Source organism: Ambystoma mexicanum, chromosome 9 (assembly GCF_040938575.1).
Source record: "Ambystoma mexicanum isolate Mex_15411 chromosome 9, UKY_AmexF1_1, whole genome shotgun sequence".
NCBI lineage: Eukaryota > Metazoa > Chordata > Amphibia > Caudata > Ambystomatidae > Ambystoma > Ambystoma mexicanum.
In genome coordinates this window covers 268,757,859-268,783,920 of record NC_090931.1, presented here as the reverse complement: position 1 = coordinate 268,783,920, position 26,062 = coordinate 268,757,859, and the positions used below count along the sequence as shown (strand labels likewise).

At 46.4% G+C, this 26,062-nt stretch overlaps 2 protein-coding genes across 4 annotated transcripts in view; one reads left to right on the top strand and one right to left on the bottom strand.

The window, feature by feature from the left end:
• Positions 1-26,062, top strand: part of LGALS9 (galectin 9) — a 148,968-nt gene that overhangs the window by 45,662 nt on the left and 77,244 nt on the right. The gene's annotated exons all lie outside the window — the stretch shown is intronic.
• Positions 9,625-18,834, bottom strand: LOC138489524 (octapeptide-repeat protein T2-like). The gene is made up of 4 exons (XM_069617269.1): positions 18,760-18,834; positions 18,535-18,609; positions 11,088-11,288; positions 9,625-10,452 (listed from the first exon to the last, which is right to left on the bottom strand). Exons 1-4 carry the CDS (start codon positions 18,832-18,834, stop codon positions 10,204-10,206), a joined length of 600 nt encoding a protein of 199 aa, XP_069473370.1. The 3' UTR covers positions 9,625-10,203.

Below are 26,062 nucleotides of genomic sequence, written 5' to 3'. Positions count from 1 at the left end.
TCGTCTTGTGCCTCTCTGCAGCTTTCTTTTCTCATCTTGTGCCTCTCTGCAGCTTTTTCTCTTCTTGTGCCTCTCTGCAGTTTTCTTCTCTCGTCTTGTGCCTCTCTGCAATTTTCTTTTCTCTTCATGTGCCTTTCTGCAGCTTTCTTGTCTTGTGCCTCTCTGCAGCTTTCTTTTCTCATCTCGTGCCTCTCTGCATCTTTCTTTTCTCGTCTCGTGCCTCTCTGCAGCGCAGCTTTCTTTTCTCGTCTCATGCATCTCTGCAGTTTTCTTTTCTCGTTTTATGCCTCTCTGCATCTTCTCTTGTCTTGTGCCTCTCTGCAGCGTTTTCTCATCTTGTGCCTCTCTGCAGTTTTCTTCTCTCGTCTTGTGCCTTTCTACCATTTTCTTCTCTCGTCTTGTGCTTCTCTGGCATCTTTCTTCTCTCGTCTTGTGCCTCTCTGCATCTTTCTTTTCTTGCCTTGGGCCTCTCTGCAGCTTTCTTTTCTCATCTTGTGCCCTCTTCAGTTTTCTTTTGTCGTCTTATGCCTCTCTGCAGCTTTCTTTTCTCGTCTCAGGCCTCTCTGCAGTTTTCTTTTCTTGTCTTGTGCCTCTCTACAACATGTTCTTGTCTTGTGCCTCTCTGCAGTTTTGTTTCTCATCTTGTGCCTCTCTGCAGTTTTGTTTCTCATCTTGTGCCTCTCTGCATCTTTCTTTTCTCGTCTTGTGCCTCTCTGCATATTTCTCATCTCATCTTTTGCGTCTCTACAGTTGTCTTCTCTCTTTTTGTGCCTCTCTGCAGTTTTCTTTTCTCACCTCGTGCCTCTCGGCATCTTTATTTTCCTCGTCTTGTTCCTCTCTGCGTCTTTCTTTTCTTGTCTTGTGCATCTCTGCAGCTTTCTTTTCTCATCTTGTGCCTCTCTGCAGTTTTCTTCTCTCTTTTTGTGCTTCTCTTCAGCTTTCTTTTCTCGTCTCGTGCCTCTCTGCATCTTTCTTCTCTTGTCTTGTGCCTCTCTGCTGCTTTTTCTCTTCTTGTGCCTCTTTGCATCTTTCTTTTCCCGTCTTGTGCCTCTCTGCATCTCTCTTTTCTCGTCTTGTGCCTCTCAGCCATTTTCTTTTATCTTCTTGTGCCTCTCTGCATCTTTCTTTTCCCATCTTGTGCCTCTCTGCATCTCTCTTTTCTCGTCTTGTGCCTCTCTGAAGCTTTCTTTTCTCATCTCGTGCCTCTCTGCATCTTTCTTCTCTTGTCTTGTGCCTCTCTGCATCTTTCTTTTCTTGTCCTGTTCCTCTCTGCAGCTTTCTTTTCTCGTCTCGTGCCTCATTGCAGTTTTCTTTTCTCGTCTTCTGCCTCTCTGCATGTTTCTTCTCTTGTCCTGTGCCTCTCTGCAGCTTTTTCTCTTCTTGTGCCTCTCTGCAGTTTTCTTCTCTCATCTTGTGCCTCTCTGCCATTTTCTTTTCTCTTCATGTGCCTTTCTGCAGCTTTCTTTACTTGTCTTGTGCCTCTCTGCAGCTTTCTTTTCTCATCTCGTGCCTCTCTGCAGTTTTCTTTTGTCGTTTTGTGCCTCTCTGCAGCTTTCTTCTCTCGTCTTGTGCCTCTCTGCAGCTTTCATCTCTCATCTTGTGCCTCTCTGCAGCTTTCTTTTCTCGTCTCGTGCATCTTTGCAGTTTCCTTTTCTCGTTTTATGCCTCTCTGCATCTTTCTTCTCTTGTCTTGTGCCTCTCTGCAGCGTTTTCTCATCTTGTGCCTCTCTGCAGTTTTCTTCTCTCGTCTTGTGCCTTTCTACCGTTTTCTTCTCTCGTCTTGTGCTTCTCTGGCATCTTTCTTCTCTCGTCTCGTGCCTCTCTGCAGCTTTCTTTTCTCATCTTGTGCCTCTCTTCAGTTTTCATTTCTCGTTTTGTGCCTCTCTGCAGCTGTCTTTTCTCATCTCGTGCCTCTCTGCATCTTTCTTCTCTCGACTTGTGCCTCTCTGCCATTTTCTATTCTCTTCATGTGCCTCTCTGCATCTTTCTTTTCTCATCTTGGGCGTCTCTGCATCTTTCTTTTCTTGTCTTGTGCCTCTCTGCAGCTTTCTTTTCTCGTCTTGTGCCTCTCTGCAGCTTTCTTTTCTCGTCTAATGCCTCTCTGCATCTTTCTTCTCTTGTCTTGTGCCTCTCTGCAGCTTTTTCTCTTCTTGTGCCTCTCTGCAGTTTTCTTCTCTCGTCTTGTGCCTCTCTGCCATTTTCTTTTCTCTTTATGTGCCTTTCTGCAGCTTTCTTGTCTTGTGCCTCTCTGCAGCTTTCTTTTCTCATCTCGTGCCTCTCTGCAGTTTTCTTTTCTCGTCTTGTGCCTCTCTGCAGCTTTCTTCTCTCGTCTTGTGCCTCTCTGCAGCTTTCTTTTCTCGTCTCGTGCATCTCTGCAGTTTCCTTTTCTCGTTTTATGCCTCTCTGCATCTTTATTCTCTTGTCTTGTGTCTCTCTGCAGCGTTTTCTCATCTTGTGCCTCTCTGCAGTTTTCTTCTCTCGTCTTGTGCCTTTCTACCCTTTTCTTCTCTCGTCTTATGCTTCTCTGGCATCTTTCTTCTCTCGTCTTGTGCCTCTCTGCATCTTTCTTTTCTTGCCTTGTGCCTCTCTGCAGCTTTCTTTTCTCATCTTGTGCCTCTCTTCAGTTTTCTTTTCTCGTCTTGTGCCTCTCTGCAGCTTTCTTTTCTCGTCTCGGGCCTCCCTGCAGTTTTCTTTTCTTGTCTTGTGCCTCTCTACAACATGTTCTTGTCTTGTGCCTCTCTGCAGTTTTGTTTCTCATCGTGTGCCTCTCTGCATCTTTCTTTTCTCGTCTTGTGCCTCTCTGCATATTTCTCATCTCATCTTGTGCGTCTCTGCAGTTGTCTTCTCTCTTTTTGTGCCTCTCTGCAGTTTTCATTTCTCACCTCGAGCCTCTCGGCATCTTTCTTTTCTTGTCTTGTGCATCTCTGCAGCTTTCTTTTCTCACCTTGTGCCTCTCTGCAGTTTTCTTCTCTCTTTTTGTGCTTCTCTTCAGCTTTCTTTTCTCGTCTCGTGCCTCTCTGAATCTTTCTTCTCTCGTCTTGTGCCTCTCTGCCGTTTTCTTTTCTCTTCTTGTGCCTCTCTGCATCTTTCTTTTCCCGTCTTGTGCCTCTCTGCATCTCTCTTTTCTCGTCTTGTGCCTCTCTGCATCTTCCTTTTCTCATCTTCGGTGTCTCTGCATCTTTCTTTTCTTGTCTTGTGCCTCTCTGCAGCTTTCTTTTCTCATCTCGTGCCTCTTTGCAGTTTTCTTTTCTCGTCTTTTGCCTCTCTGCAGCTTTCTTTTCTCGTCTTATGCCTCTCTGCATCTTTCTTCTCTTGTCTTGTGCCTCTCTGCAGATTTTTCTCGTCTTGTGCCTTTCTATCGTTTTCTTCTCTCGTCTTGTGCCTCTCTGGCATCTTTCTTCTCTCGTTTTGTGCCTCTCTGCATCTTTCTTTTCTCACCTCGTGCCTCTCGGCATCTTTCTTTTTCTCTTTTTATTCCTCTCTGCATCTTTCTTCTCTCGTTTTGTGCATCTCTGCAGCTTTCTTTTCTCATCTCGTGCCTCTCTGCAGTTTTCTTCTCTCTTTTTGTGCTTCTCTTCAGCTTTCTTTTCTCGTCTCGTGCCTCTCTGCATCTTTCTTCTCTTGTGCCTCTCTGCTGCTTTTTCTCTTCTTGTGCCTCTTTGCAGTTTTCTTCTCTCGTCTTGTGCCTCTCTGCCGTTTTCTTTTCTCTTCTTGTGCCTCTCTGCATCTTTCTTTTCCCGTCTTGTGCCTCTCTGCATCTCTCTTTTCTCGTCTTGTGCCTCTCTGCAGCTTTCTTTTCTCATCTTGTGCTTCTCTGCAGTTTTCTTTTCTCGTCTTGTGCCTCCCTGCAGCTTTCTTTTCTCATCTTGTGCCTCTCTGCAGCTTTTTCTCTTCTTGTGAATCTCTGCAGTTTTCTTCTCTCGTCTTGTGCCTCTCTGCCATTTTCTTTTCTCTTCATGTGCCTTTCTGCAGCTTTCTTGTCTTGTGCCTCTCTGCAGCTTTCTTTTCTCATCTTGTGCCTCTCTGCAGTTTTCTTTACTCGTCTTGTGCCTCTCTGCATCTTTCTTTACTTGTCTTGTGCCTCTCTGCAGCTTTCTTTTCTCGTCTCGTGCATCTCTGCAGTTTCCTTTTCTCGTTTTATGCCTCTCTGCATCTTTATTCTCTTGTCGTGTGTCTCTCTGCAGCGTTTTCTCATCTTGTGCCTCTCTGCAGTTTTCTTCTCTCGTCTTGTGCCTCTCTGCAGCTTTCTTTTCTCATCTTGTGCCTCTCTTCAGTTTTGTTTCTCATATTGTGCCTCTCTGCAGTTTTGTTTCTCATCTTGTGCCTCTCTGCATCTTTCTTTTCTCGTCATGTGCCTCTCTGCATATTTCTCGTCTCATCTTGTGCGTCTCTGCAGTTTTTCTCTCTTTTCGTGCCTCTCTGCAGTTTTCTTTTCTCACCTCGTGCCTCTCGGCATCTTTCTTTTCCTCGTCTTGTTCCTCTCTGCATCTTTCTTTTCTTGTCTTGTGCATCTCTGCAGCTTTCTTTTCTCATCTTGTGCCTCTCTGCAGTTTTCTTTTCTCTTTTTGTGCTTCTCTTCAGCTTTCTTTTCTCGTCTCGTGCCTCTCTGCATCTTTCTTCTCTTGTCTTGTGCCTCTCTGCTACTTTTTCTCTTCTTGTGCCTCCTTGCAGTTTTCTTCTCTTGTCTTGTGCCTCTCTGCCATTTTCTTTTCTCTTCTTGTGCCTCTCTGCATCTTTCTTTTCCCGTCTTGTGCCTCTCTGCATCTCTCTTTTCTCTTCTTGTGCCTCTCTGCAGTTTTCTTTTCTCATCTCGTGCTTCTCTGCAGTTTTCTTTTCTCATCTTGTGCCTCTCTGCAGCTTTCTTTTCTCATCTTGTGCCTCTCTGCATCTTTCTTTTCTTGTTGTGTGCCTTTCTGCATCTTTCTTTTCTCGTCTTGTGCCTCTCTGCATCTTTCTTCTCTTGTCTTGTGCCTCTCTGCAGGTTTTTCTCTTCTTGTGCCTCTCTGCAGTTTTCTTCTCACGTCTTGTGCCTTTCTATCGTTTTCTTCTCTCGTCTTGTGCCTCTCTGGCATCTTTCTTCTCTCGTCTTGTGCCTCTCTGCATCTTTCTTTTCTTTTCTTGTGCCTCTCTGCAGCTTTCTTTTCCTATCTCGTGCCTCTCTTCAGTTTTCTTTTCTCATCTTGTGCCTCTCTGCAGCTGTCTTTTCTCGTCTTGTGCCTCTCTGCAGTTTTTTTTCCTCATCGTGTGCCTCTCTGCAGTTTTGTTTCTCATCTTGTGCCTCTCTGCATCTTACTTTTCTCATCTTGTGCCTCTCTGCATCTTACTTTTCTCATCTTGTGCCTCTCTGCTGCTTTCTTTTCTTGTGCCTTCTGCAGCTTTCTTTTCGCATCTCATGCCTCTCTGCAGCTTTCTTTTCTCATCTCGTTCCTCTCTGCAGCTTTCTTTTCTCGTCTCGTGCCTTTCTGCTGTTTTCTTTTCTCATCTTGTGCCTCTCTGTAGCTTTCTTTTCTTGTCTTGTGCCTTCTGCAGCTTTCTTTTCGCATCTCATGCCTCTCTGCTGTTTTCTTTTCTCACATCGTGCCTCTCTGCAGCTTTCTTTTCTCGTCTCGTGCCTCTCTGCTGTTTTCTTTTCTCATCATGTGCCTCTCTGCAGCTTTCTTTTCTCATCTCGTGCTTCTCTGCAGTTTTCTTTTCTCATCTTGTGCCTCTCTGCAGCTTTCTTTTCTCATCTTGTGCCTCTCTGCATCTTTCTTTTCTTGTTGTGTGCCTTTCTGCATCTTTCCTTTCTCGTCTTGTGCCTCTCTGCCATTTTCTATTCTCTTCTTGTGCCTCTCTGCATCTTTCTTTTCTCATCTTGGGCGTCTCTGCATCTTTCTTGTCTTGTGCCTCTCTGCAGCTTTCTTTTCTCATCTCGTACCTCTTTGCAGTTTTCTTTTCTCGTCTTGTGCCTCTCTGCAGCTTTCTTTTCTCGTCTTATGCCTCTCTGCATCTTTCTTCTCTTGTCCTGTGCCTCTCTGCAGATTTTTCTCGTCTTGTGCCTTTCTATCGTTTTCTTCTCTCGTCTTGTGCCTCTCTGGCATCTTTCTTCTCTCGTTTTGTGCCTCTCTGCATCTTTCTTTTCTTGTCTTGTGCCTCTCTGCAGCTTTCTTTTCTCATCTCGTGCCTCTCTTCAGTTTTCTTTTCTCATCTTGTGCCTCTCTGCAGCTTTCTTTTCTCGTCTCGGGCCTATCTGCAGTTTTCTTTTCTTGTCTTGTGCCTCTCTACAACATGGTCTTGTCTTGTGCCTCTCTGCAGTTTTGTTTCTCATCTTGTGCCTCTCTGCAGTTTTGTTTCTCATCTTGTGCCTCTCTGCAGTTTTGTTTCTCATCTTGTGCCTCTCTGCATCTTTCTTTTCTCATCTTGTGCCTCTCTGCATATTTCTCATCTCATCTTGTGCGTCTCTGCAGTTGTCTTCTCTCTTTTTGTGCCTCTCTGCAGTTTTCTTTTCTCACCTCGTGCCTCTCGGCATCTTTCTTTTTCTCTTCTTATTCCTCTCTGCATCTTTCTTTTCTTTTCTTGTCTTGTGCATCTCTGCAGCTTTCTTTTCTCATCTCGTGCCTCTCTGCAGTTTTCTTCTCTCTTTTTGTGCTTCTCTTCAGCTTTCTTTTCTCGTCTCGTGCCTCTCTGCATCTTTCTTCTCTTGTCTTGTGCCTCTCTGCTGCTTTTTCTCTTCTTGTGCCTCTTTGCAGTTTTCTTCTCTCGTCTTGTGCATCTCTGTCGTTTTCTTTTCTCTTCTTGTGCCTCTCTGCATCTTTCTTTTCCCGTCTTGTGCCTCTCTGCATATCTCTTTTCTCGTCTTGTGCCTCTCTGCAGCTTTCTTTTCTCATCTCGTGCTTCTGTGCAGTTTTCTTTTCTCGTCTTGTGCCTCTCTGCAGCTTTCTTTTCTCTTCTTGTGCCTCTCTGCAGTTTTCTTCTCTCGTCTTGTGCCTCTCTGCCATTTTCTTTTCTCTTCATGTGCCTTTCTGCAGCTTTCTTGTCTCGTGCCTCTCTGCAGCTTTCTTTTCTCGTCTTGTGCCTCTCTTCAGTTTTCTTTTCTCGTCTTGTGCCTCTCTGCAGCTTTCTTTTCTCATCTCGGGCCTCTCTGCAGTTTTCTTTTCTTGTCTTGTGCCTCTCTACAACATGTTCTTGTCTTGTGCCTCTCTGCAGTTTTGTTTCTCATCTTGTGCCTCTCTGCATCTTTCTTTTCTCGTCTTGTGCTTCTCTGCATATTTCTCATCTCATCTTGTGCGTCTCTGCAGTTGTCTTCTCTCTTTTTGTGCCTCTCTGCAGTTTTCTTTTCTCACCTGGTTCCTCTCGGCATCTTTCTTTTCCTCGTCTTGTTCCTCTCTGCATCTTTCTTTTCTTGTCTTGTGCATCTCTGCAGCTTTCTTTTCTCATCTTGTGCCTCTCTGCAGTTTTCTTCTCTCATCTTGTGCCTCTCTTCAGTTTTCTTTTCTCGTCTTGTGCCTCTCTGCAGCTTTCTTTTCTCGTCTCGGGCCTCTCTGCAGTTTTCTTTTCTTGGCTTGTGCCTGTCTGCAGTTTTGTTTCTCATATTGTGCCTCTCTGCAGTTTTGTTTCTCATCTTGTGCCTCTCTGCATCTTTCTTTTCTCGTCATGTGCCTCTCTGCATATTTCTCGTCTCATCTTGTGCGTCTCTGCAGTTTTTCTCTCTTTTCGTGCCTCTCTGCAGTTTTCTTTTCTCACCTCGTGCCTCTCGGCATCTTTCTTTTCCTCGTCTTGTTCCTCTCTGCATCTTTCTTTTCTTGTCTTGTGCATCTCTGCAGCTTTCTTTTCTCATCTTGTGCCTCTCTGCAGTTTTCTTCTCTCTTTTTGTGCTTCTCTTCAGCTTTCTTTTCTCGTCTCGTGCCTCTCTGCATCTTTCTTCTCTTGTCTTGTGCCTCTCTGCTACTTTTTCTCTTCTTGTGCCTCTTTGCAGTTTTCTTCTCTTGTCTTCTGCCTCTCTGCCATTTTCTTTTCTCTTCTTGTGCCTCTCTGCATCTTTCTTTTCCCGTCTTGTGCCTCTCTGCATCTCTCTTTTCTCGTCTTGTGCCTCTCTGCAGCTTTCTTTTCTCATCTCGTGCTTCTCTGCAGTTTTCTTTTCTCATCTTGTGCCTCTCTGCAGCTTTCTTTTCTCATCTTGTGCCTCTCTGCATCTATCTTTTCTTGTTGTGTGCCTTTCTGCATCTTTCTTTTCTCGTCTTGTGCCTCTCTGCATCTTTCTTCTCTTGTCTTGTGCCTCTGTGCAGGTTTTTCTCTTCTTGTGCCTCTCTGCAGTTTTCTTCTCTCGTCTTGTGCCTTTCTATCGTTTTCTTCTCTCGTCTTGTGCCTCTCTGGCATCTTTCTTCTCTCGTCTTGTGCCTCTCTGCATCTTTCTTTTCTTTTCTTGTGCCTCTCTGCAGCTTTCTTTTCTCATCTCGTGCCTCTCTTCAGTTTTCTTTTCTCATCTTGTGCCTCTCTGCAGCTGTCTTTTCTCGTCTTGTGCCCTTCTGCAGTTTTTTTTTCCTCATCGTGTGCCTCTCTGCAGTTTTGTTTCTCATCTTGTGCCTCTGCATCTTACTTTTCTCATCTTGTGCCTCTCTGCATCTTACTTTTCTCATCTTGTGCCTCTCTGTTGCTTTCTTTTCTTGTCTTGTGCCTTCTGCAGCTTTCTTTTCGCATCTCATGCCTCTCTGCAGCTTTCTTTTCTCATCTCGTTCCTCTCTGCAGCTTTCTCTTCTCGTCTCGCGCCTCTCTGCTGTTTTCTTTTCTCATCTTGTGCCTCTCTGTAGCTTTCTTTTCTTGTCTTGTGCCTTCTGCAGCTTTCTTTTCGCATCTCATGCCTCTCTGCATATTTCTCGTCTCATCTTGTGCGTCTCTGCAGTTTTTCTCTCTTTTCGTGCCTCTCTGCAGTTTTCTTTTCTCACCTCGTGCCTCTCGGCATCTTTCTTTTCCTCGTCTTGTTCCTCTCTGCATCTTTCTTTTCTTGTCTTGTGCATCTCTGCAGCTTTCTTTTCTCATCTTGTGCCTCTCTGCAGTTTTCTTCTCTCTTTTTGTGCTTCTCTTCAGCTTTCTTTTCTCGTCTCGTGCCTCTCTGCATCTTTCTTCTCTTGTCTTGTGCCTCTCTGCTACTTTTTCTCTTCTTGTGCCTCTTTGCAGTTTTCTTCTCTTGTCTTCTGCCTCTCTGCCATTTTCTTTTCTCTTCTTGTGCCTCTCTGCATCTTTCTTTTCCCGTCTTGTGCCTCTCTGCATCTCTCTTTTCTCGTCTTGTGCCTCTCTGCAGCTTTCTTTTCTCATCTCGTGCTTCTCTGCAGTTTTCTTTTCTCATCTTGTGCCTCTCTGCAGCTTTCTTTTCTCATCTTGTGCCTCTCTGCATCTTTCTTTTCTTGTTGTGTGCCTTTCTGCATCTTTCTTTTCTCGTCTTGTGCCTCTCTGCATCTTTCTTCTCTTGTCTTGTGCCTCTCTGCAGGTTTTTCTCTTCTTGTGCCTCTCTGCAGTTTTCTTCTCTCGTCTTGTGCCTTTCTATCGTTTTCTTCTCTCGTCTTGTGCCTCTCTGGCATCTTTCTTCTCTCGTCTTGTGCCTCTCTGCATCTTTCTTTTCTTTTCTTGTGCCTCTCTGCAGCTTTCTTTTCTCATCTCGTGCCTCAATTCAGTTTTCTTTTCTCATCTTGTGCCTCTCTGCAGCTGTCTTTTCTCGTCTTGTGCCCTTCTGCAGTTTTTTTTCCTCATCGTGTGCCTCTCTGCAGTTTTGTTTCTCATCTTGTGCCTCTGCATCTTACTTTTCTCATCTTGTGCCTCTCTGCATCTTACTTTTCTCATCTTGTGCCTCTCTGTTGCTTTCTTTTCTTGTCTTGTGCCTTCTGCAGCTTTCTTTTCGCATCTCATGCCTCTCTGCAGCTTTCTTTTCTCATCTCGTTCCTCTCTGCAGCTTTCTTTTCTCGTCTCGTGCCTCTCTGCTGTTTTCTTTTCTCATCTTGTGCCTCTCTGTAGCTTTCTTTTCTTGTCTTGTGCCTTCTGCAGCTTTCTTTTCGCATCTCATGCCTCTCTGCAGTTTTCTTTTCTCACATCGTGCCTCTCTGCAGCTTTCTTTTCTCGTCTCGTGCCTCTCTGCTGTTTTCTTTTCTCATCATGTGCCTCTCTGCAGCTTTCTTTTCTCATCTCGTGCTTCTCTGCAGTTTTATTTTCTCGTCTTGTGCCTCTCTGCAGCTTTCATTTCTCATCTTGTGCCTCTCTGCATCTTTCTTTTCTTGTTGTGTGCCTTTCTGCATCTTTCCTTTCTCGTCTTGTGCCTCTCTGCCATTTTCTATTCTCTTCTTGTGCCTCTCTGCATCTTTCTTTTCTCATCTTGGGCGTCTCTGCATCTTTCTTGTCTTGTGCCTCTCTGCAGCTTTCTTTTCTCATCTCGTACCTCTTTGCAGTTTTCTTTTCTCGTCTTGTGCCTCTCTGCAGCTTTCTTTTCTCGTCTTATGCCTCTCTGCATCTTTCTTCTCTTGTCCTGTGCCTCTCTGCAGATTTTTCTCGTCTTGTGCCTTTCTATCGTTTTCTTCTCTCGTCTTGTGCCTCTCTGGCATCTTTCTTCTCTCGTTTTGTGCCTCTCTGCATCTTTCTTTTCTTGTCTTGTGCCTCTCTGCAGCTTTCTTTTCTCATCTCGTGCCTCTCTTCAGTTTTCTTTTCTCATCTTGTGCCTCTCTGCAGCTTTCTTTTCTCGTCTCGGGCCTATCTGCAGTTTTCTTTTCTTGTCTTGTGCCTCTCTACAACATGGTCTTGTCTTGTGCCTCTCTGCAGTTTTGTTTCTCATCTTGTGCCTCTCTGCAGTTTTGTTTCTCATCTTGTGCCTCTCTGCATCTTTCTTTTCTCATCTTGTGCCTCTCTGCATATTTCTCATCTCATCTTGTGCGTCTCTGCAGTTGTCTTCTCTCTTTTTGTGCCTCTCTGCAGTTTTCTTTTCTCACCTCGTGCCTCTCGGCATCTTTCTTTTTCTCTTCTTATTCCTCTCTGCATCTTTCTTTTCTTGTCTTGTGCATCTCTGCAGCTTTCTTTTCTCATCTCGTGCCTCTCTGCAGTTTTCTTCTCTCTTTTTGTGCTTCTCTTCAGCTTTCTTTTCTCGTCTCGTGCCTCTCTGCATCTTTCTTCTCTTGTCTTGTGCCTCTCTGCTGCTTTTTCTCTTCTTGTGCCTCTTTGCAGTTTTCTTCTCTCGTCTTGTGCCTCTCTGCAATTTCTTTTCTCTTCTTGTGCCTCTCTGCATCTTTCTTTTCCCGTCTTGTGCCTCTCTGCATCTCTCTTTTCTCGTCTTGTGCCTCTCTGCAGCTTTCTTTTCTCATCTCGTGCTTCTCTGCAGTTTTCTTTTCTCGTCTTGTGCCTCTCTGCAGCTTTCTTTTCTCTTCTTGTGCCTCTCTGCAGTTTTCTTCTCTCGTCTTGTGACTCTCTGCCATTTTCTTTTCTCTTCATGTGCCTTTCTGCAGCTTTCTTGTCTCGTGCCTCTCTGCAGCTTTCTTTTCTCATCACGTGCCTCTCTGCAGTTTTCTTTTCTCGTCTTGTGCCTCTCTGCAGCTTTCTTTTCTCGTTTTGTGCCTCTCTGCAGCTTTCTTTTCTCGTCTCGTGCATCTCTGCAGTTTCCTTTTCTCGTCTTGTGCCTCTCTGCAGCTTTCTTTTCTCATCTCGTGCTTCTCTGCAGTTTTCTTTTCTCGTCTTGTGCCTCTCTGCAGCTTTCTTTTCTCTTCTTGTGCCTCTCTGCAGTTTTCTTCTCTTGTCTTGTGCCTCTCTGCTGCTTTTTCTCTTCTTGTGCCTCTTTGCAGTTTTCTTCTCTCGTCTTGTGCCTCTCTGCAATTTCTTTTCTCTTCTTGTGCCTCTCTGCATCTTTCTTTTCCCGTCTTGTGCCTCTCTGCATCTCTCTTTTCTCGTCTTGTGCCTCTCTGCAGCTTTCTTTTCTCATCTCGTGCTTCTCTGCAGTTTTCTTTTCTCGTCTTGTGCCTCTCTGCAGCTTTCTTTTCTCTTCTTGTGCCTCTCTGCAGTTTTCTTCTCTCGTCTTGTGACTCTCTGCCATTTTCTTTTCTCTTCATGTGCCTTTCTGCAGCTTTCTTGTCTCGTGCCTCTCTGCAGCTTTCTTTTCTCATCTCGTGCCTCTCTGCAGTTTTCTTTTCTCATCTTGTGCCTCTCTGTAGCTTTCTTTTCTTGTCTTGTGCCTTCTGCAGCTTTCTTTTCGCATCTCATGCCTCTCTGCATATTTCTCGTCTCATCTTGTGCGTCTCTGCAGTTTTTCTCTCTTTTCGTGCCTCTCTGCAGTTTTCTTTTCTCACCTCGTGCCTCTCGGCATCTTTCTTTTCCTCGTCTTGTTCCTCTCTGCATCTTTCTTTTCTTGTCTTGTGCATCTCTGCAGCTTTCTTTTCTCATCTTGTGCCTCTCTGCAGTTTTCTTCTCTCTTTTTGTGCTTCTCTTCAGCTTTCTTTTCTCGTCTCGTGCCTCTCTGCATCTTTCTTCTCTTGTCTTGTGCCTCTCTGCTACTTTTTCTCTTCTTGTGCCTCTTTGCAGTTTTCTTCTCTTGTCTTCTGCCTCTCTGCCATTTTCTTTTCTCTTCTTGTGCCTCTCTGCATCTTTCTTTTCCCGTCTTGTGCCTCTCTGCATCTCTCTTTTCTCGTCTTGTGCCTCTCTGCAGCTTTCTTTTCTCATCTCGTGCTTCTCTGCAGTTTTCTTTTCTCATCTTGTGCCTCTCTGCAGCTTTCTTTTCTCATCTTGTGCCTCTCTGCATCTTTCTTTTCTTGTTGTGTGCCTTTCTGCATCTTTCTTTTCTCGTCTTGTGCCTCTCTGCATCTTTCTTCTCTTGTCTTGTGCCTCTCTGCAGGTTTTTCTCTTCTTGTGCCTCTCTGCAGTTTTCTTCTCTCGTCTTGTGCCTTTCTATCGTTTTCTTCTCTCGTCTTGTGCCTCTCTGGCATCTTTCTTCTCTCGTCTTGTGCCTCTCTGCATCTTTCTTTTCTTTTCTTGTGCCTCTCTGCAGCTTTCTTTTCTCATCTCGTGCCTCAATTCAGTTTTCTTTTCTCATCTTGTGCCTCTCTGCAGCTGTCTTTTCTCGTCTTGTGCCCTTCTGCAGTTTTTTTTTCCTCATCGTGTGCCTCTCTGCAGTTTTGTTTCTCATCTTGTGCCTCTGCATCTTACTTTTCTCATCTTGTGCCTCTCTGCATCTTACTTTTCTCATCTTGTGCCTCTCTGTTGCTTTCTTTTCTTGTCTTGTGCCTTCTGCAGCTTTCTTTTCGCATCTCATGCCTCTCTGCAGCTTTCTTTTCTCATCTCGTTCCTCTCTGCAGCTTTCTTTTCTCGTCTCGTGCCTCTCTGCTGTTTTCTTTTCTCATCTTGTGCCTCTCTGTAGCTTTCTTTTCTTGTCTTGTGCCTTCTGCAGCTTTCTTTTCGCATCTCATGCCTCTCTGCAGTTTTCTTTTCTCACATCGTGCCTCTCTGCAGCTTTCTTTTCTCGTCTTGTGCCTCTCTGCTGTTTTCTTTTCTCATCATGTGCCTCTCTGCAGCTTTCTTTTCTCATCTCGTGCTTCTCTGCAGTTTTATTTTCTCGTCTTGTGCCTCTCTGCAGCTTTCATTTCTCATCTTGTGCCTCTCTGCATCTTTCTTTTCTTGTTGTGTGCCTTTCTGCATCTTTCCTTTCTCGTCTTGTGCCTCTCTGCCATTTTCTATTCTCTTCTTGTGCCTCTCTGCATCTTTCTTTTCTCATCTTGGGCGTCTCTGCATCTTTCTTGTCTTGTGCCTCTCTGCAGCTTTCTTTTCTCATCTCGTACCTCTTTGCAGTTTTCTTTTCTCGTCTTGTGCCTCTCTGCAGCTTTCTTTTCTCGTCTTATGCCTCTCTGCATCTTTCTTCTCTTGTCCTGTGCCTCTCTGCAGATTTTTCTCGTCTTGTGCCTTTCTATCGTTTTCTTCTCTCGTCTTGTGCCTCTCTGGCATCTTTCTTCTCTCGTTTTGTGCCTCTCTGCATCTTTCTTTTCTTGTCTTGTGCCTCTCTGCAGCTTTCTTTTCTCATCTCGTGCCTCTCTTCAGTTTTCTTTTCTCATCTTGTGCCTCTCTGCAGCTTTCTTTTCTCGTCTCGGGCCTATCTGCAGTTTTCTTTTCTTGTCTTGTGCCTCTCTACAACATGGTCTTGTCTTGTGCCTCTCTGCAGTTTTGTTTCTCATCTTGTGCCTCTCTGCAGTTTTGTTTCTCATCTTGTGCCTCTCTGCATCTTTCTTTTCTCATCTTGTGCCTCTCTGCATATTTCTCATCTCATCTTGTGCGTCTCTGCAGTTGTCTTCTCTCTTTTTGTGCCTCTCTGCAGTTTTCTTTTCTCACCTCGTGCCTCTCGGCATCTTTCTTTTTCTCTTCTTATTCCTCTCTGCATCTTTCTTTTCTTGTCTTGTGCATCTCTGCAGCTTTCTTTTCTCATCTCGTGCCTCTCTGCAGTTTTCTTCTCTCTTTTTGTGCTTCTCTTCAGCTTTCTTTTCTCGTCTCGTGCCTCTCTGCATCTTTCTTCTCTTGTCTTGTGCCTCTCTGCTGCTTTTTCTCTTCTTGTGCCTCTTTGCAGTTTTCTTCTCTCGTCTTGTGCCTCTCTGCAATTTCTTTTCTCTTCTTGTGCCTCTCTGCATCTTTCTTTTCCCGTCTTGTGCCTCTCTGCATCTCTCTTTTCTCGTCTTGTGCCTCTCTGCAGCTTTCTTTTCTCATCTCGTGCTTCTCTGCAGTTTTCTTTTCTCGTCTTGTGCCTCTCTGCAGCTTTCTTTTCTCTTCTTGTGCCTCTCTGCAGTTTTCTTCTCTCGTCTTGTGACTCTCTGCCATTTTCTTTTCTCTTCATGTGCCTTTCTGCAGCTTTCTTGTCTCGTGCCTCTCTGCAGCTTTCTTTTCTCATCTCGTGCCTCTCTGCAGTTTTCTTTTCTCGTCTTGTGCCTCTCTGCAGCTTTCTTTTCTCGTTTTGTGCCTCTCTGCAGCTTTCTTTTCTCGTCTCGTGCATCTCTGCAGTTTCCTTTTCTCGTTTTATGCCTCTCTGCATCTTCTCTTGTCTTGTGTCTCTCTGCAGCGTTTTCTCATCTTGTGCCTCTCTGCAGTTTTCTTCTCTCGTCTTGTGCCTTTCTACCGTTTTCTTCTCTCGTCTTGTGCCTCTCTGCATCTTTCTTTTCTTGCCTTGTGCCTCTCTGCAGCTTTCTTTTCTCGTCTTGTGCCTCTCTTCAGTTTTCTTTTCTCGTCTTGTGCCTCTCTGCAGCTTTCTTTTCTCATCTTGGGCCTCTCTACAGTTTTCTTTTCTTGTCTTGTGCCTCTCTACAACATGTTCTTGTCTTGTGCCTCTCTGCAGTTTTGTTTCTCATCTTGTGCCTCTCTGCATCTTTCTTTTCTCGTCTTGTGCCTCTCTGCATATTTCTCATCTCATCTTGTGCGTCTCTGCAGTTGTCTTCTCTCTTTTTGTGCCTCTCTGCAGTTTTCTTTTCTCACCTGGTTCCTCTCGGCATCTTTCTTTTCCTCGTCTTGTTCCTCCCTGCATCTTTCTTTTCTTGTCTTGTGCATCTCTGCAGCTTTCTTTTCTCATCTTGTGCCTCTCTGCAGTTTTCTTCTCTCTTTTTGTGCTTCTCTTCAGCTTTCTTTTCTCGTGTCGTGCCTCTCTGCATCTTTCTTCTCTTGTCTTGTGCCTCTCTGCTGCTTTTTCTCTTCTTGTGCCTCTTTGCAGTTTTCTTCTCTCGTCTTGTGCCTCTCTGCCGTTTTCTTTTCTCTTCTTGTGCCTCTCTGCATCTTTCTTTTCCCATCTTGTGCCTCTCTGCATCTCTCTTTTCTCGTCTTGTGCCTCTCTGCATCTTTCTTTTCTCATCTTGGGCGTCTCTGCATCTTTCTTTTCTTGTCTTGTGCCTCTCTGCAGCTTTCTTTTCTCATCTCGTGCCTCTTTGCAGTTTTCTTTTCTCGTCTTGTGCCTCTCTGCAGCTTTCTTTTCTCGTCTTATGCCTCTCTGCATCTTTCTTCTCTTGTCTTCTGCCTCTCTGCAGATTTTTCTCGTCTTGTGCCTTTCTATCGTTTTCTTCTCTCGTCTTGTGCCTCTCTGGCATCTTTCTTCTCTCGTTTTGTGCCTCTCTGCATCTTTCCTTTCTTGTCTTGTGCCTCTCTGCAGCTTTCTTTTCTCATCTCGTGCCTCTCTTCAGTTTTCTTTTCTCGTCTCAGGCCTATCTGCAGTTTTCTTTTCTTGTCTTGTGCCTCTCTACAACATGGTCTTGTCTTGTGCCTCTCTGCAGTTTTGTTTCTCATCTTGTGCCTCTCTGCAGTTTTGTTTCTCATCTTGTCCCTCTCTGCATCTTTCTTTTCTCATCTTGTGCCTCTCTGCATATTTCTCATCTCATCTTGTGCGTCTCTGCAGTTGTCTTCTCTCTTTTTGTGCCTCTCTGCAGTTTTCTTTTCTCACCTCGTGCCTCTCGGCATCTTTCTTTTTCTCTTCTTATTCCTCTCTGCATCTTTCTTTTCTTGTCTTGTGCATCTCTGCAGCTTTCTTTTCTCATCTCGTGCCTCTCTGCAGTTTTCTTCTCTCTTTTTGTGCTTCTCTTCAGCTTTCTTTTCTCATCTCGTGCCTCTCTGCATCTTTCTTCTCTTGTCTTGTGCCTCTCTGCTGCTTTTTCTCTTCTTGTGCCTCTTTGCAGTTTTCTTCTCTCGTCTTGTGCCTCTCTGCCGTTTTCTTTTCTCTTCTTGTGCCTCTCTGCATCTCTCTTTTCTCGTCTTGTGCCTCTCTGCATCTCTCTTTTCTCGTCGTGTGCCTCTCTGCAGCTTTCTTTTCTCATCTCGTGCTTCTCTGCAGTTTTCTTTTCTCGTCTTGTGCCTCTCTGCAGCTTTCTTTTCTCATTTTGTGCCTCTCTGCAGCTTTTTCTCTTCTTGTGCCTCTCTGCAGTTTTCTTCTCTCGTCTTGTGCCTCTCTGCCATTTTATTTTCTCTTCATGTGCCTTTCTGCAGCTTTCTTGTCTTGTGCCTCTCTGCAGATTTCTTTTCTCATCTCGTGCCTCTCTGTAGTTTTCTTTTCTTGTCTTGTGCCTCTCTGCAGCTTTCTTCTCTCGTCTTGTGCCTCTCTGCAGCTTTCTTTTCTCGTCTCGTGCATCTCTGCAGTTTCCTTTTCTCGTTTTATGCCTCTCTGCATCTTTATTCTCTTGTCTTGTGTCTCTCTGCAGCGTTTTCTCATCTTGTGCCTCTCTGCAGTTTTCTTCTCTCGTCTTGTGCCTTTCTACCATTTTCTTCTCTCGTCTTGTGCTTCTCTGGCATCTTTCTTCTCTCGTCTTGTGTCTCTCTGCAGGTTGTTCTCGTCTTGTGCCTCTCTGGCATCTTTCTTCTCTCATCTTTTGCCTCTCTGCATCTTTCTTTTCTTTTCTTGTGCCTCTCTGCAGCTTTCTTTTCTCATCTCGTGCCTCTCTTCAGTTTTCTTTTCTCATCTCGTGCCTCTCTGCAGCTGTCTTTTCTCGTCTCGGGCCTCTGCAGTTTTCTTGTCTTGTGCCTCTCTGCAGTTTTTTTTCCTCATTGTGTGCCTCTCTGCAGTTTTGTTTCTCATCTTGTGCCTCTCTGCATCTTACTTTTCTCATCTCGTGCCTCTCTGTAGCTTTCTTGTCTTGTGCCTTCTGCAGCTTTCTTTTCGCATCTCATGCCTCTCTGCAGCTTTCTTTTCTCATCTCGTTCCTCTCTGCAACTTTCTTTTCTCGTCTTATGCCTCTCTGCATCTTTCTTCTCTTGTCTTGTGCCTCTCTGCAGATTTTTCTCGTCTTGTGCCTTTCTATCGTTTTCTTCTCTCGTCTTGTGCCTCTCTGACATCTTTCTTCTCTCGTTTTGTGCCTCTCTGCATCTTTCTTTTCTTGTCTTGTGCCTCTCTGCAGCTTTCTTTTCTCATCTCGTGCCTCTCTTCAGTTTTCTTTTCTCGTCTCGGGCCTATCTGCAGTTTTCTTTTCTTGTCTTGTGCCTCTCTACAACATGGTCTTGTCTTGTGCCTCTCTGCAGTTTTGTTTCTCATCTTGTGCCTCTCTGCAGTTTTGTTTCTCATCTTGTGCCTCTCTGCATCTTTCTTTTCTCATCTTGTGCCTCTCTGCATATTTCTCATCTCATCTTGTGCGTCTCTGCAGTTGTCTTCTCTCTTTTTGTGCCTCTCTGCAGTTTTCTTTTCTCACCTCGTGCCTCTCAGCATCTTTCTTTTTCTCTTCTTAATCCTCTCTGCATCTTTCTTTTCTTGTCTTGTGCATCTCTGCAGCTTTCTTTTCTCATCTCGTGCCTCTCTGCAGTTTTCTTCTCTCTTTTTGTGCTTCTCTTCAGCTTTCTTTTCTCATCTCGTGCCTCTCTGCATCTTTCTTCTCTTGTCTTGTGCCTCTCTGCTGCTTTTTCTCTTCTTGTGCCTCTTTGCAGTTTTCTTCTCTCGTCTTGTGCCTCTCTGCCGTTTTCTTTTCTCTTCTTGTGCCTCTCTGCATCTCTCTTTTCTCGTCTTGTGCCTCTCTGCAGCTTTCTTTTCTCATCTCGTGCTTCTCTGCAGTTTTCTTTTCTCGTCTTGTGCCTCTCTGCAGCTTTCTTTTCTCATCTTGTGCCTCTCTGCAGCTTTTTCTCTTCTTGTGCCTCTCTGCAGTTTTCTTCTCTCGTCTTGTGCCTCTCTTCAGTTTTCTTTTCTCATCTCGTGCCTCTCTGCAGCTGTCTTTTCTCGTCTCGGGCCTCTCTGCAGTTTTCTTGTCTTGTGCCTCTCTGCAGTTTTTTTCCCTCATCGTGTGCCTCTCTGCAGTTTTGTTTCTCATCTTGTGCCTCTCTGCATCTTACTTTTCTCATCTCGTGCCTCTCTGTAGCTTTCTTTTCTTGTCTTGTGCCTTCTGCAGCTTTCTTGTCGCATCTCATGCCTCTCTGCAGCTTTCTTATCTCATCTCGTTCCTCTCTGCAACTTTCTTTTCTCGTCTCGTGCCTCTCTGCAGTTTTCTTTTCTCATCATGTGCCTCTCTGCAGCTTTCTTTTCTCATCTCGTGCCTCTCTGCCTATTTCTCATCTCATCTCGTGCCTCTCTGCAGTTTTCTTTTCGCATCTCATGCCTCTCTGCAGCTTTCTTTTCTCATCTCGTTCCTCTCTGCAACTTTCTTTTCTCATCTCGTGCTTCTCTGCATCTTTCTTTTCTTGTTGTGTGCCTTTCTGCATCTTTCTTTTCTCGTCTTGTGCCTCTCTGCATCTTTCTTCTCTTGTCTTGTGCCTCTCTGCAGGTTTTTCTCTTCTTGTGCCTCTCTGCAGTTTTCTTCTCTCGTCTTGTGCCTTTCTATCGTTTTCTTCTCTCGTCTTGTGCCTCTCTGGCATGTTTCTTCTCTCGTCTTGTGCCTCTCTGCATCTTTCTTTTCTTGTCTTGTGCCTCTCTCCAGCTTTCTTTTCTCATCTCGTGCCTCTCTTCAGTTTTCTTTTCTCATCTCGTGCCTCACTGCAGCTTTCTTTTCTCGTCTCGGGCCTCTCTGCAGTTTTCTTTTCTTGTCTTGTGCCTCTCTGCAGTTTTTTTTCCTCATCGTGTGCCTCTCCGCAGTTTTGTTTCTCATCTTGTGCCTCTCTGCATCTTTCTTTTCTCATCTCGTGCCTCTCTGTAGCTTTCTTTTCTTGTCTTGTGCCTTCTGCAGCTTTCTTTTCTCATCTCATGCCTCTCTGCAGCTTTCTTTTCTCATCTCGTTCCTCTCTGCAGCTTTCTTTTCTCGTCTCGTGCCTCTCTGCATATTTCTCATCTCATCTCGTGCGTCCCTGCAGTTGTCTTCTCTCTTTTTGTTCCTCTCTGCAGGTTTCTTTTCTCACATCGTGCCTCTCGGCATCTTTCTTTTTCTCGTCTTGTTCCTCTATGCATCTTTCTTTTCTCATCTCGTGCCTCTTTGCAGTTTTCTTCTCTCCCCTTGTGCCTCCCTGCCGTTTTCTTTTCTCTTCTTGTGCTTCTCTGCATCTTTCTTTTCCCATCTTATGCCTCTCTGCACCTCTCTTTTCTCGTCGTGTGCCTCTCTGCGGCTTTCTTTTCTTGTCTTGTGCCTCCCTGCAGGTTTCTCTCTTCTTGTACCTCTCTGCAGTTTTCTTCTCTCGTCTTGTACCTCTCTGCAGTTTTCTTCTCTCGTCTTGTGCCTCTCTGCCGTTTTCTTTTCTCTTCTTGTGCCTCTCTGCATCTTTCTTTTCCCGTCTTGTGCCTCTCTGCATCTCTTTTCTTGTCTTGTGCCTCTCTGCAGCTTTCTTTTCTCATCTCGTGCCTCTCTTCAGTTTTCTTTTCTTGTCTTGTGCCTCTCTGCAGTTTTCTTTTCTTGTCTTGTGCCTCTCTGCAGCTTTCTTTTCTCATCTCGTGCCTCTCTTCAGTTTCCTTTTCTCGTCTTGTGCCTCTCTGCAGTTTTCTTTTCTTGTCTTGTGCCTCTCTACAAATGTTTCTCGTCTTGTGCCTCTCTGTAGCTTTCTTTTCTCATCTTGTGCCTCTCTACATCTTTCTTTTCTTGTCTTGTGCCTTTTGCCGCTTTCTTTTCTAATTTCGTGCCTCTCTTCAGTTTTCTTTTCTTCTCTTGTGCCTCTCTGCAGCTTTCTTTTCTTGTCTTGTGCCTCTCTACAACTTTTTCTCATCTTGTGCTTCTCTGCAGTTTTCTTTTCTCATCTTGTGCCTCTCTGCAGTTTTGTTTTCTCGTCTCGTGCCTCTCTGCATCTTTCTCATCTCGTCTTGTGCGTCTCTGCAGTTGTCTTCTCTCTTTTTGTGCCGCTCTGCAGTTTTCTTTTCTCGTCTTGTGCCTCTCGGCATCTTTCTTTGCTCGTCGTGTGCCTCTCTGCATCTTTCTTTTCTTGTCTTGTGCATCTCTGCAGCTTTCTTTTCTCATCTTGTGCGTCTCTGCAGTGTTCTTCTCTCTTTTTGTGCTTCTCTGCAGCTTTCTTCTCTCGTCTTGTGCCTCTCTGGCATGTTTCTTCTCTCGTCTTGTGCCTCTCTGCATCTTTCTTTTCTTGTCTTGTGCCTCTCTGCAGCTTTCTTTTCTCATCTCGTGCCTCTCTTCAGTTTTCTTTTCTCATCTCGTGCCTCACTGCAGCTTTCTTTTCTCGTCTCGGGCCTCTCTGCAGTTTTCTTTTCTTGTCTTGTGCCTCTCTGCAGTTTTTTTTCCTCATCGTGTGCCTCTCCGCAGTTTTGTTTCTCATCTTGTGCCTCTCTGCATCTTTCTTTTCTCATCTCGTGCCTCTCTGTAGCTTTCTTTTCTTGTCTTGTGCCTTCTGCAGCTTTCTTTTCTCATCTCATGCCTCTCTGCAGCTTTCTTTTCTCATCTCGTTCCTCTCTGCAGCTTTCTTTTCTCGTCTCGTGCCTCTCTGCATATTTCTCATCTCATCTCGTGCGTCCCTGCAGTTGTCTTCTCTCTTTTTGTTCCTCTCTGCAGGTTTCTTTTCTCACATCGTGCCTCTCGGCATCTTTCTTTTTCTCGTCTTGTTCCTCTATGCATCTTTCTTTTCTCATCTCGTGCCTCTTTGCAGTTTTCTTCTCTCCCCTTGTGCCTCCCTGCCGTTTTCTTTTCTCTTCTTGTGCTTCTCTGCATCTTTCTTTTCCCATCTTATGCCTCTCTGCACCTCTCTTTTCTCGTCGTGTGCCTCTCTGCGGCTTTCTTTTCTTGTCTTGTGCCTCCCTGCAGGTTTCTCTCTTCTTGTACCTCTCTGCAGTTTTCTTCTCTCGTCTTGTACCTCTCTGCAGTTTTCTTCTCTCGTCTTGTGCCTCTCTGCCGTTTTCTTTTCTCTTCTTGTGCCTCTCTGCATCTTTCTTTTCCCGTCTTGTGCCTCTCTGCATCTCTTTTCTTGTCTTGTGCCTCTCTGCAGCTTTCTTTTCTCATCTCGTGCCTCTCTTCAGTTTTCTTTTCTTGTCTTGTGCCTCTCTGCAGTTTTCTTTTCTTGTCTTGTGCCTCTCTGCAGCTTTCTTTTCTCATCTCGTGCCTCTCTTCAGTTTCCTTTTCTCGTCTTGTGCCTCTCTGCAGTTTTCTTTTCTTGTCTTGTGCCTCTCTACAACTGTTTCTCGTCTTGTGCCTCTCTGTAGCTTTCTTTTCTCATCTTGTGCCTCTCTGCAGTTTTGTTTTCTCGTCTCGTGCCTCTCTGCATCTTTCTCATCTCGTCTTGTGCGTCTCTGCAGTTTTGTTTTCTCGTCTCGTGCCTCTCTGCATCTTTCTCATCTCGTCTTGTGCGTCTCTGCAGTTGTCTTCTCTCTTTTTGTGCCTCTCTGCAGTTTTCTTTTCTCGTCTCGTGCCTCTCTGCACCTTTCTTTTCTCATCTTGTGCATCCCTGCAGTTTTCTTTTCTCGTTTTGTGCCTCTCTGCAACTTTCTTTTCTCGTCTTGTGCATCTCTGCATCTTTCTCTTTGTGTCTTGTGCGTCCCTGCTGTGACGTCCCGAGTTATGGATAGCGCGCATGCGCGAGCCTCGTTGTGGCCCGCGCATGCGCGGTAGCAATAAAGTGCGCCCGTGCGGCAGTTCCCGCCGGGACGCGGACGAAACAACAACGCGTCCCGCATACTCCTTGTGTGCCTGCCTGAATGCCTGCGTGTGTGGGGCCCCTGTGCATATATCACAACTGGCGACGAGGCGGGATCACTGCCGCAACGTGTGCCCAACACGTGGGTGCAGAGGAACAACAAATCCGCGTTGCTACGCGGTGACACGGAGCGGACCCAGTGGTAAAACTCCACGTGGAGTGGCAGTAGCGGCCTGAGAAGGTGCTCGTGCGCTGCCACTTCAAGAAAACACGACAAATTTTTGGAACCCCGACCGCCCCCAACAATTTGGGGACGATCACAACGACGCAGACAGCACAACATGGCTGGGCAGAGACCAAGGACCCGGAAAAACAGCAGTCGGAGGTACGTGGAACCCCACCCCAGTCAGGTTTGCGGCCTCCAAATTACTGAGAGGTGCCTGTGCGACCTGTGAGGATGGCGGAAAGTGATGGGGAAACAGAAACTGCGACAAAAGTGATAAGGACCCAACAGGGGTCGCTACTGCCCATGCAGGAATTTGATACTTCCGGCCCCCCGTCCAAGCTAGGCCCCCGGTGGCTACTATGGGTGAAGAAACTAGAAATGTACTTTACAGCCACAGGGACCACCGATGATGACTCAAAAAGAGCGACGCTCCTATACTCGGCGGGGCTAGAGGTGATGCGCATATATGAATCACTCAACCTGCGAATAGTCACATATGCAACGGTAAAGACTGCATTGGAAAACCACTTTATTCCCCAGTCAAATATAGACTATGAAAGATTCCTGTTTTCCAAGGAGAAACAGCGGGAGGAAGAATCTCTTGACCAGTTCTGTGCAAGGCTGACACTAATGGCTAGCACATGTCGCTGGGACAACGAAGAGTCGATGATACGACACCAGGTTATCCAGGGTTGCAGCTCAGGCAAACTGAGACGGCAAATACTGAGGGAGCCAGGTTGGTCACTACAACAAATACAAGACAGTGGCCGAACCTATGAGCTGGCAGAGTCCAGAGGGGCGAACATGGACGCAGCGGTCCGTCCCAGCACACGGGATGTAGCATATGCCATGAACAAAGGGCCCAAGTCCAGAGACAAATGGACCCCAAAGTCATCTGGAAACAACACCCCTGCCACCTCTGGACCTTCCTGCAAATACTGTGGATATGACCTGCCACACACGGAGGAGTGCCCAGCCAAGGGTAGGTCCTGCGGAAGGTGCAACGAACCAGGACACTATGCACGCATGTGCCGCGCCCCCGCTCCTGTGCCTGTGCAGAGAGGACCTGCGAGGGTACGAGGTAGCGGTTTCAGAAGACAGCGGAGCATCGCAGCGCTGGAACTAGAAATCCAAAAGCTACAGCTCGCCGAGGAAGAGGAAGAAGACGACGAAGAGGAGGACGAGGTCTTTTTCATCTCGAACATTGCATCGGCGAGCAAACGGAAAAGACAGCCCAAGTGCGAAGTGAACATACTGGGGGTGCCAACTCAAATTCTCATCGATACAGGTGCATCAGTGTGTGTTCTTGCGGAGGAACACTACCTGAGACTCCCAGGCCCTCCAACACTGGACAAGGCCATGGCAAAAATTTTCACGTTCGGGGGGATACCCCGTTGCCTCTCAAAGGGGTATTTGTGTCACCAGTGTCAAAGGGGGAGGTCTCGATCAAGGCCAGATTCTTCGTCACAGATGTTAGCCCGCACTCCATACTCAGTTGCGCTGCATCGGAGGCACTAAACCTCGTCTACTTCGCATACGAGGTGTATCAGATAGACATTGAGACACTGTTGAACAAATTCTCAGGCATCTTCGAGGGAATTGGGAAGTTGAAAGCGCCCCCGGTGCGTCTCCACATAGACGAGTCAATCAGGCCCACGGCCCTGAAACACAGGCGGATACCTTTCCACCTCAGGGAAAAGGTGGAGGAGGAACTCCGATCCCTTGTCAGCATGGACATCATCGAGAGAGTAGAGGGGCCGACGCCATGGGTCTCTCCGATCGTGGTGACGCCCAAACCAAAACAACCCGGGGCGGTTAGAATATGTGTGGATATGCGACTGCCCAATGCAGCGATCAAGAGGGAAAGACATATAACACCGACCCTCGATGACATCATTGGAGAACTACAAGGCGCCAAGGTTTTCTCTAAATTGGACCTGAGAGCAGGGTATCATCAGCTTGAACTCCACCCTGACTCGAGATATATAACAACTTTCACGACGCACGATGGCCTCTACCAATTCAAACGCCTAAGCTTCGGGGTCTCGTCAGCCGCCGAAGTATTTCAAAATACCATCCGAGGGGCCCTAGCAGGCCTCAAAGGAGTGTTGAACATGAGCGACGACATCCTGGTGTTCGCAGCCTCAGAGTCGGAACACATGAAGAGGCTGGAAGGTACTCTCCAAAGGCTGAAAAGTTTAGGCCTCACGTTACATCGGCAAAAATGCGAGTTCTTCAAGGACCGCATAAGTTTCTTCGGTTTCATCTTCCATGCAGCAGGTGTATCCCCCGACCCGGCCAAAATCAAGGACATCAGGAACGCCGCCGCCCCACAGTCCCCCACCGAGGTGAGAAGCTTCCTGGGGATGGTAACATACTGTGGGCGGTTCATCAAAGGGCTAGCGTCAACGGCAGAGCCGCTCAGGGCGCTGACGAGGAACGACACAGCATGGAAATGGGGCGCCGAGGAGCAAGAGGCATTCCAGACCCTGAAGACCGCCCTGTCCGATGGCGACACCATGGCGTACTTCAACCCTGGAGTGGAGTCCGAGGTGGTGGTAGATGCGAGCCCAGTAGGGGTTGGGGCGGTACTACTGCAACCGGACGAGCGTGGGAATATGCGTCCTATCGCATATGCGAGTAAAGCCCTCTCCAATACTGAAATGAAATACTCACAGATTGAAAGGGAAGCACTAGCCATCCTGTGGGGCTGCCGCCATTTCCGGCTATACATCTTGGGCAAACCTGTTGTGGTCGTGACGGACCACAAGCCGTTGTTACCGATACTAGCCGGGGTGTCATCGAAACCACCACCCAGGATTGAAAGGTGGATGCTGGCGCTGATGGAGTATGGGGTAAGACTGATATACAGGCCAGGCACCAACAATCCGGCAGACTATCTATCACGCCACCCCAACAAAGAGGATCCGGATAAGGACATTGACGCAAGTGACTGTCACGGACTACTGTGTCAAGTGGTGGAAGGATCCCTTCCGACGGCGATATCAAGAGCAGTCGTATCGACGGAATCGGCCAACGATGAGGTTTTCGGCATTGTCCGAATGGCAATAAGAAGCGGTGACTGGAAAGAGGTGCTGCGGGACAATTCACGCCGACAGGAAGTGGCCCAGAGGGACCTCCAAGCGCTCTGGAAGGTGCGAGAGGACCTCTCCATCTCGGACGACGGGCTCATACTGAGAGGACGCCAAATTGTCGTGCCACGGACGTTGAGGACCCGGATGCTAGAGCTAGCGCACGTGGGCCACCAGGGAGTGGTCAAAACAAAGGCACGGTTAAGAGCCAAAGTATGGTTCCCGGATTTGGAGAAGATGGTAGAAAACTTTGTGAAAAGATGTCTAGCGTGCCAGGCCGCGACCCCAGGTGACCGAGCTCCGCCGATCCGGTCCATGGAACGCAGCC